The following is a 10521-nucleotide window of genomic DNA, read 5'->3' on the forward strand; positions in this document are numbered from 1 at the left end:
TGTTCTGTAAAGAGCTAATCCAGTGCATTCAAAATAACTTACCCACTAATAGCTTCACATCTCTGACAGTGAAATCCGGGTCAGGCATCCTGTAATTAGCAAAGAAGGCAACGTTAAATGCTGTCAAGATAAGTATGGGTACACTTTGGTTACCATAATAAAAGAGACATAAATGTAGAGTGCTCTTTGTCCCCAGTGCAGGAGGTGGAATCAAGCAAGGCCTCTCTGAAGTGTGGACAGTGCAAGTTCTAAAGACACACAGGGACATCTTTGCCTTGACAAGTGTACAACAGTTTCTCTATTCACAATGAAAGAAAAGAGGTGTCTTTTCGAGCACTTCTTATCAGCACTAGAGTGGGAGAGGAGGGAAGGGAAGGGGTTGGGGGTGATTTCAATAAAATCCTAAATCTTTGTGGCTTGTTCTAAGCAACTCCTGGGGGTTTGCAACTGGTGGTGCCTCCTGTGTATTCCCCAAGGTGATCATTATCACACTTGCCAAACTGAGGGACAGAGCAGTAAAACAATCTGTTCACAGTCACACCATCACAGGTTGGATTCGTTGCTTGGAAATAAAACATATAAAAAAATGATGAATTAAAGCCCCTTTGTGTTACTGACTGTTCAAACCTCCTTGTCTGGCAGAAGACAACCTGGCTGTACTTGGTGGGTTGGAAGATTGTTCAATTCAATTTGGGCTAATTCCGAGCTAAATTAAATGGTAGCATAATTGGTTCTGGGATGTTGATGCATTTATAGGATCACTCCTAACACAGGCAATGTTTTAGGGTTTAATGTAATTAGACAGTAGCCTGGTACAGCAAGTGAGCAAGTCCTATGTGTAAAGGAGAGAGTAAAATTCTGCAGAACATAGATTGGATAGAAAAAGAAAACAAAAACAGTAGTGGGGGTTTAAAGCTGATTGACTTCATCTTACTGACAATATTTCACACTGCACATTGCACAAAAGCTGACTAAGGAATTGGAATGAAAAGCAGCCCAGTGGGACCTGCCAGCTCAGTGCTCTGCCCCCCTTGTACTGCCCCAGGTTGAAGATAAACAACTTGTTTCTGGACTTCTGACACAATTTAGTTAGAAATCAGAGCGATCCAGCCCATGGGCAAACGTTCAGAGCAGTAATTTTTACTATTAAGAAAACACTAACAGGCAAAGTTAAAAAATGCATTTGTTGGCATGCACGTATCTTGAGAACCACTTGCCAAATTCTGCTGGTCCACTTTCTTTTACCCTTATCACCTTCCTCTGGTGGGATGCAGAGGCTGGACAATATCTTTTGTTAGTTCTCTGCCAACCCTCACATCTTTGCATTTAGCTGTGAGGGCCCCACAGCTTTGGAATTCACTCCCTCTCCGGAATGAAACGGCCTGAATCTACTGACCTTCAGGGTTCACTCAGAGCTCATCTTTTTTTTCCAAGCATTAGAAAGTCAGAAGGAGGGGAAGGAGGACCTATTTGTGGGTGACAAGAATATGCCAGGTTTGCCTGCAAACGCACAGCTTGCCTGCATTTGGTGTCAGAAATGTAGAGTAATTAGATGGGCAATCTTTTCACATTCCTATAAATCAAAATGAAAATCAACCACCAAGATAGAGAACAATCCTAACCCAGCTGGATACGAGCAATTCCAGCCTTTCTAAGAGCTGCAGCAGCAGCTGACAATAAGCATTACTCAGACTGGAAGGATACAACCCTCCCTGGCAATGGAATTGCACGTTTAGCTCTTTGGAGAGTACACATGGCAAATCCTTGGGGTTTTTTCTCTGCAGTCTCAGGTTGTGTGACATAATAAAGAAGGAGAACACAGAACAATTTCAGGCTCGAAAACAGCAGGTTTCAAGTAGAGGAACCCATTTTGTAGTTGGGTTGCCTTGGGAGGTCCAGCTTTAATTTCAACCCCTTGTGCTGCCGTAGGTGACTGCACTTCCTCAGCTCCAGCCCCACCACACAACTCCCATACAATCCTGTACACTCACTCTTACACAATCAGGGCTGGTTTGCTACAGCACTAGGATAGGAAAAAAACCACAAATATTGTTTTCTTGGTCGTCACCAGTCCTGTACCACTCACTCAGTGCTGGTTGGTTGGTTTTTCTGCACATAAACCCAGAACAGCAACAATGCAAGAACAGCCCAGAAATACTTTTTTTCCTTGCTGTCAGGCAATTTTCAGACAATGCATCTTGTGTAAAACCACTACGAATGCTTCTAAACATTTCAAATATAATAAAAAATAAGTGAGTAATAGTATGGGGGGATGACAACTCCAAAATATGACTGACTGCACCTGAGGTTTTCAGCAGCCTGGAATATGCAAGCCATGTCGCCTGTTGCCTCAGACAGAAAAGAAATGCAAACACCTCGGTGTGCACTGGGTGCCTTTTGGTAAAGGTTTAAAGATGTGCTAGAGAATCCATTCAAAAGCTAATGAGGATGAGCTCTGGCCAGCACAGGTATGTGATTAACCACATTACAATGCAAGATGGCCATTGCTCAGATAAGAGACAAACATCTCTCCAAACAGCATTCCCTCTCCCAGTTACAATCCTGGAAACAGTCAAACAGCCCTCCAAGAAAAACAGTTTCTGTTCTGCTGAGAGATCACAGGTGGGCTTTCCTGCTTCCAGCCATAGGTCAGAGACACAGAGGAAAGCAATTTTCAAAGTTTGGTCATAATGATTTTTCCTCATTCCTCTCATTCCTTGCCATTTCAGAGCACCTCCAAGCACAGTAACCAAACTGTTCAGCTCTGTGTTGTGCATCTGCCAGGCACAGGCATGCCAGCTGACTGCTTAGCAGCAAGCACATGGGGAAGCATGTATCAGCAGTTATTCAAAAAACCGTCTTACACCATATCTTTTGTAGACCACTGTATCTCAAAAGTCCCCCTACACACTTGTGGGTCACATACTCTGCTATGTCATGATGCACAGAGCCTGCTCAGGACAAGAGACAGTGGTGCCAGAAACCACCCAGAGACTGAAGGTTTCCCCCCATTTTGGATCAGTTAGGCAGCTGCCAATCCTCTTTCCATCTTGCTGGAGTACACTGCATACAGCATTTTGGTATCTACACATCCCCAAACCTCAGGCCAGCAACTTGTGATGGATACACGTAAGAAGCAGAAATGTAAATACAATTAAATCCCGTTATCCTGCAGAGTGCCAAAGAGGAAAGTTTGGTCATGCAGTTCACTTCTGTCATCTAAAATACACATAAACTGTGTTTCCAACCTCCTCTCACTCTACTGGCACTTATGCCCAAGTGTGTGCAATTCCTTTACAGCATCATTTCAAGCTAATAAATCATTTAAATAAAAAATACAGGAATGTTGAGTGTCCCATAAGAGATTTCTGATCTACAAATTCTAGTACTTAATCCCCCAAAGCAGTCAGTATTCAGTGATTCAGCAGAGAATGGAAATATAAAAACAATTCACCCAGCTAACTGTGAAATGGAGAATTCAACTGATTCCATGCAAAGACCATCCAAAACTCATGGATCAGATAACTTGCTCTTATTTTTCTAAGCACACTAATTCAGTAAAACTATCCTCAAAGGAAAAAAAAAAAAAAGCTCTTCTCTGACCATCAATTCCAGCTAGAGAAAGAAATTGCACGTGATGTGTGGATGGGTCACAAAAGGAAGAAAGGGAAACAGCCCCAGGAAGGAGGAAAGATACCAGGATGGTATTAGAGTTATTAAGTGATATTAAGTTGGTGGGGATCTGAAAAGCTGGCTGGTCAATCCTGGCTGCTGAGACTGTTTTAAACTCATCACAGCAAACTGGAACACATATTTTTCCTCACTGTCCAAAGTGTGGGTGTGTGACAGAGCAGCAGGTACGTGACTCCAGGTAAAACTCTTGCTGTGGATTTACTCCTCTTCCACCTCTCCCCAGTCCAGTTCAGAATTCAGAGGATGCAGTTTCCCAACTGCCAGAGCTGCACAACTCCAGCTGAAGACAAAGGCATGCAGCACTCAGTCCTGCTACTTCTTCACTTCCAACTCATGTTCCAAAACTGCTGTTAATTTGGCTGCTTTGATAATGCTGACAAAGCAAGGCATCTGATGGTCAGTGGTGTCTCTGAGGTGCGGTTACCTGTCTTGAAGAAAAACAAGCCAACACGTGGTACAAAATCCAGGTTCCTCTTTACATGATCCCGTGCCTTGAGGAGTCTCTGAACCCCTGGACCAAGAGAGACGAAAGAGCTCTCTCCACAGGCAGAATTCCCCCAGGAGTCTCCAGGGAAAGCACATGGCCAACCCAAAGTGGAGGGGAGCGCCAAGCTGGAGCTCTGCAGGGCACAGGGCCAACAAGGAAGCCAACGATGACGATGACGTGTGAGCTGAGATTTGAGTGTTGAAATGTCTCATTGAAACTGCCTCGTTACAGAATCCTGAATCGTGAGCATCCAGGAGAAAGGGATGTTACACCCAGTGGTCAGGACACAAAGAAACAAGGCATCTTTGGGAAGGATCTTGTGCAGCACTCACGGCACGTCAGGCAGCCTGAGGCCTGGAGGCATCACCGTGGGTACAGGTGGCCGCAGGAAGCACTGACCCAGGCTGGGAGACTGGTTTTCCATCCTGGATAATGCCCTGCCATTTGCAGCTGTGGATCTGAAGCCCAGGAATGTTTGTGTCTGGGATGAGCTCTCACCTCCACACTTCTCCCCTGCTGGAGCACAAGCTGAACTGGGACCGTTGGCACAGCAGGAGCTGAAGCATCTCCCCACTTTCTTCTTGAACTGTGAGGAATTTCACATGAACTTCCTCACACACAGGAGGAGGATGTGGCTGCTGGGAAGGTGCAGTAACACCTCTGGCTCCTGATTTCTTCAGGAAGAATACTCCAAGATTTTATGACTTGCCCTTTAGGAGCAGCAGTTTAAAACCAATGCAGACAGAGAGAGCCCACTAAGCACCTCTTGTTCAGAGTCCAACACATAAAACTATTTTACTTTGTCATCAGAGCCATCACAGCAGCTCCTGTTTGCTCTGATAGTAAAGGGACATGAGGTTGTCAAATACCCCAAAACACTGTTTCTTCTCTTTCTCTCTTTAAATTTTATTGGGGTGCCTTGATTCTTTTTAATTAGTAATTGGGACCCCTCAGCCCCCTAAACTGCGAGGTGTTCCAGCTGAACCTGAGCAAAGTAAGTAATGATGCTTTCAAAAAATTATTTGTCTGTTTTTCAGCTATAATCAGTAACACAGTCCTAATTTCCAGAAGTATCAAGAAACATTTATCTAAACTATGGATTATGTGGCTGATAAAGTTTATCCTTTTAATATTTCTCTCTTAGACACTGTCACTTTCACAAACAAACCTGCAGGATTCTCTTATTAAAATACCGAATCCTTTGTAAGTGGATATTAACAAAATGCAACCTCAAAAAGACTCCAGTAATCCCACGTTTAACCAGACATTATTAAATATTTACAAAGCTGAAACACTCTGAAGAGCCATGATTATAATGGAAAACGACAGGCATCACTAGACATTCCACCTGTAATGCAGAGAACAATTGAGAGGTCAAAAATTGAAGGGAGTTTGTTCTGTCCTTACAGCACGGACTGGGTGCAGAAACCTTTGGATTATATTCCTAACTTTCACTGCTGACTTATTTTTGATTGTGCAGCACCACACTGGATGCACTTAACTTTTACAGACCTCATTATCTGCTTGTTTATAAGCGGAAAATAATCATTCCTCTTCTCAAGGGTGCTGACAGTCAGACTAATTGCAATCCATTTTGAGATCATCAAAAGAAATATCAGATACAAGTGGAAAGCATTACGGTTATTTTATAAAAGCATTTATTAATCATCAAGATTTGCTTGTAACTTACTTAATTCCCAGTCCATCCTTATTTCTGAAGATGAGGGGAACTCTGAGAGCTTCTCTTTGCACATACTCAAAAGTAAAATCTGTGAAAATGAATTAAAAAAAAAAGTCCCAAATCAATTACAATGGCATTGGCACCTCAGGTTACATTCTCTCAAACGCTCCTCATTTCCCTTTTCTCACCAAAGAACTCCACTATCACCTAAAGAGAAACAGAAAGAGAATGCATATTTTAGTCTAAACCGGAAACCCCCTGACAGACAATGCTCTCCCAGCTGCTCCCTATTTTTCCTGTTCACTGATGCACATAAAATAGAATCCAGTCAGTTTGTCAATTAAGGTCTGGGTTGAAACACCCAGGCTGTAATGAAATACCAAATTAACAGTTAAAAGATAATCCTGACTAACTTACTGTGAATCAGTCTAGTACTTTGGGAGCAAATGTGTAGTTTAAACTGTATGTGTAAGTTTAGATATTTTCAGCCACACATTTCTACATGTTTTCTTGTGAGCATTGTCGGGTTCTAACAGAAAGCCCTGATTCTGTGAAAACGTAATTTCTTTTCTAATTTCAACAGAGAAACTTTTAATTAATCAGAAATGTAACTTTAGGAGCTGATAGTCAGGAAATTTGTACAGCTCCTGGCACTTAGTAAATCTGTGAAAAATGAATAGTTTTTGTGGGAAGTCAGGAAGTCACAATATAACGTACAATCAAACTGAAAATCAAACATAAATTCGTCATGTTAATCCTGGCCAGCATCACCCTGTTGCTTCACTCCGAGGATTATGCAGGACTTTCCTGGGGGTTTCTCTGTGCGCTGTCTGGTACAATAGCAGTGATTTGGGGATTAGAGAGGAAGTTACAAGGCAGCGATTTGGGTGAGCTGTGCCTCCAAAACCCCAACTCCATTTGGAGCCTTGTGCCACAGAGAGCAGAGGAATTCCTGCAGCAGCCACGAACTGTTTCTATGGCTCTGCTATTCCCCCTTTCTTACAGGAAAAAGTGACTTTTATAGAGTGTCCATACGCTGCCTTAAAATGGAAAATATTGCTTGACTCTTCAGACTACAAAATGCACTGCACTGCCAAACACTGCACCCTGGGTTATATTCGGGTACACAGGAGCAATTTAACTCCAGGATTCATCCAGCAATGTCCACCCGTGATCCTGGGAGAGCAGGAGCACCTCAGGCCAAGCTTGTATCCCTGATCCTTCTCCACTCTAAAACCCACACTGAAAGTAAAAGGGGACCCTGAGGCCAAGCTCACACGCCTGCACGTATACTTCCCTCTATTTGTACAACTTTTTCTTTGCTGTATTCAGTTAGTAATTATGACAAGTAGGGATATAATGTTCCTACTTAGAGTTACCAAATCAGAGCACTGTAATTATCCATTTACAGAAACATTACAATTACAGACACTTTATTGCTACTAGTCTTAAAATAAGTGTAATGAATACTCCATTTAACTAAGGTTACCAAGTAAATATTTGTGTACTAGAGAAGTCTTCCTTTCCCATAGGCATTCCCATTAAAGCTCGGGGCTTAAGGTAAGCAAATAAATAAACCGCAGAGATTTTTTATGGACACTGACCCAAGTCAGAAAGTCAACAAACATCAGGAGTAATACGGGTGGAAGAAGCAGAGGCAGCTGTATAGCCTTGCAGACTAGTAGCTATTACAAACTGCATTCAAGCCAAAAATCACACCACTGCAAGAAGACTTATCATTAGAAATAAAAACAAGGATATGGGAAATAAAAATAAATAAATATATTGCTCAACTAATTCCATGTGTTCATACAAACTGACTTTTTTATTCTTACCAACGCCTGTCATTGTTTTGCCCGGATTCAATTCAGTTCTTGGGTTTATAAAGAAAAAAAAATTAAACCAATAGTAAAAATAAAACCAGAGCAAATAGGAAGGCAGATCTTTTCTCCATAATGCCCCAACAAAGCATTTAAATCCCTTGTGAGGTTGAACAAAGCCGACACAGACCACAACAAAATAACAAAAGACACTCATTTATTTTCAAGTTCCCTAGAAAGGAGAAAGCTGCTCAAAGATTTTGGAGCTGCTGAGCCAGGGAAGCTGTGGATTGTATTATCCTTAGCATGGAGCAATGGCAACCACTGGGCTGTTTGGAAGCTGAGGGGAGAATGCAATCATTTTCTGGAAAATTAATTAACATTTACCAGCTAAAAAATAGGTGTTTGTGTTTTGTTTGGAGGAAGAGGTAGGTCAGGGTCGAGCTTATCTCCTAAACAAATATCTTCCTAAGTAAGATAGGTATTTAATTTCTCCACCACATCAACTTTTCTAAAAGGAGCTTAAAATGCTCATGCAAAACTAAGCCTAAGGGAGAAAAGGAAATTTTCTAAACTCGATTAGTGGCTCCGCACTCAGAGCAATTTCAGGAGAATTACAGCCCAAACTTCTCTTTGCTGAGAAAGCCAGCTCAGACAGGCGTCCTCGGTCCGGCCGAGTTTCAGTGATAGGCATCTGGGATGGGGATCCGTGTCAACAGTGCAGGGGTAAAAAAAGGTGACCTGTAACCCCCCCGGGCCTGTTTGGTTCCCGGGCAAACCTCTCCCGTTTGCCTTCCTGCCAGGGAGCCGTGCGGCAGAGCTGCGCTGTCTGGCTCTGCTTACCGCTCCGGAATTCAAGTCACCTCAGCAAAGCAAGTCACTTTGGGAGGGCAGCGCTGTAATTTAATATATGATGGGCTCACAAAGAAGTTATTGACTTTAAAGTCTCCGAGCCTGGCCAACAGGCTCATCAGTCGCACCCTTTCGCAAAAGGGGTCCTGGACTCAAGAGGGGGCGGAAGGGGAGCAGGAATCACCTCCGGCTAAGTGGGGGCTGGGGTTTCGGCCTCTCCCGTGCCAGGACCTAATTCCTGAAGATGCCGGGGGTGCGCTGGGGTCACGGTGGCGGGGCAGGGCGGGGGGAGCTGCCATGGATCACCGCGCTCATCCCGGCACCGCGGCGGGGCTAAAGCCGCCCTCCGGGTGCGGGCGGGACGGGCCGGGGCAGCCCCCTCGGGGCGGTGCGGGCTGCAGGGCCCCGCACAGCAGCCTCCCCGTGCTTCCCCTCGGGCCGGCGGCGTCACCGGATCCCCGGGCAGGGGCACGGGCGGGAAATCCGAAGCCGGCGCGGAGCTGCACGTGGAGGCAGCGGCGAGCGCGGCCCGGCTGAGTTACCTTTGCCGTCCATGGCGTGCACGAAATCCCCGTGGTACATTTTACTCTTTAATTTCTCTTCCAAATTGAAACTCCTGATGCTCACAATTTCCTCCACGTCCGAGAGGTCCTCGTTCTCATCGTACCGCCTCCGGCCGATGCAGCGCTAGAAAAGACACACAAACCCCCAAAATAAAACACATTGTCTGGAAAAGAAAAAAAAAAAAAGCGAGGAAAGCGCACGGATCGGGCAAAAGGGTTTGATAAACACGCTCTGGGGGAAATAATTAAAATGGCAAGACACAAACTGAACAAAACCTGAACCCAAACAAGCTCCAACACAGCTGCATGCACAACCTTTTCCATCTCGTGACACGGAACTCGGCAGGAATAACAGGTGCTTGGCTGCAGGAAAACTCAAACTTGGGCTGCTGAGCAGGGGCTGACGCTGAAAGGCGAGCGGGGGGACATGTAACTCGCCGACAATTCACAAGCTACAGCACCGATGCGTTTTGCAATCCCGTAAAAAACCGTGAACGGCGGCCAACGCTCGTTAGCAACCGGATCATTTTTATTATGATTATTATTTTTGCACGTGAGCACAAGCTAATTCCCCGGGGAAGGAAAGGGGGGCGAATCATCGTATCTGATGATGCCCAGCATCCAGGTTTCGGTATTTACATAATCCGAGTGTTTCCATAGTCACACCGGAAGCGGCGATTTAAAAACCAGATCGCTTTATGTAACGCCGAGATGGATGCGCAGCCCCCGCCCGCTCCCCCCTGCCGCCCCGCACGCCCGACAGCGCGGGGGTCCGCGGGCGAGGGGCTGCAGCGAGTGCAATGCGGGGGATGGCGGGGTAGGCCCGGCCGAGGCCGGTGCCGCTGCCCCCGGGAAGCTGCGGCGGGCGCGGAGCCGCGGCTGGAGGCGGCGGGGACCGGCCGCGCACAAGGTAGGTCCCCGCTGGAGCGGGGGGACCCCGGTGCACCGGCTGCCGCCGGCGGCTCTGCCCCCTCTCCCGGCAGCTCTCCCGGCAGCTCTCCCGCCCCGCACGGCCCCGCGGACACGCGCGGTGGATCAGCATAAACCCGCACCCACCGGAAAAAAAAAATAATAATAATCCGTGATCGTCCCACCCTGCCCTTCCCTCGGCTCCATTCCGCCCCTTCCCCGCTGCCTCAGCCGCGCGCTTGCAAACTAAGTCGCTCCGCTGCCTACGTCCCGCATGCATTGCTCCCTTTGCAAACAATTAAGCAAAATCAATTAAAAGGCACGAATAGGAAAGAGACCGAAGCCAGCTACACACCAATCTTCTTCCAGAGTCTTTCTTTGCCTCCATTTTTTTTGAGAGTTTCATCACTTATTTGTCAACAGTTCCTGTCCTGCATTTTTGGCCCAAATGGGGAGGAGGCAAAACAAAAGCCATCCAGGGCTCGCTAAAGTTTTGCAATTTTGCACCAGCACTTT

At 45.7% G+C, this 10521-nt stretch overlaps 1 protein-coding gene across 5 annotated transcripts in view; it reads right to left on the bottom strand.

Moving 5' to 3' along the window:
* Positions 1–10515, bottom strand: part of KDM2B (lysine demethylase 2B) — a 110886-nt gene extending 100371 nt beyond the window's left edge. For 4 of the 5 annotated variants that reach the window (XM_027878550.1, XM_027878544.1, XM_027878547.1 and 1 more), the window contains exons 1-4: positions 10361–10515; positions 9076–9220; positions 5871–5949; positions 43–89 (exon numbers count right to left, since the gene is read on the bottom strand). In XM_027878550.1, the coding sequence (XP_027734351.1) occupies positions 43–89; positions 5871–5949; positions 9076–9220; positions 10361–10411 (322 nt within the window). In that variant the 5' untranslated portion in view covers positions 10412–10515. Of the gene's footprint in view, positions 1–42; positions 90–5870; positions 5950–9075; positions 9221–9411; positions 9593–10360 lie in introns of those variants that run through there. The other variant, XM_027878546.1, reaches the window with a different exon arrangement.
* Between the last annotated feature and the right edge of the window lie 6 nt (positions 10516–10521).

Source organism: Empidonax traillii, unplaced genomic scaffold (assembly GCF_003031625.1).
Source record: "Empidonax traillii isolate 1590-97213 ecotype Southwest subspecies unplaced genomic scaffold, ASM303162v1 scaffold43:size1863611, whole genome shotgun sequence".
Lineage (NCBI taxonomy): Eukaryota > Metazoa > Chordata > Aves > Passeriformes > Tyrannidae > Empidonax > Empidonax traillii.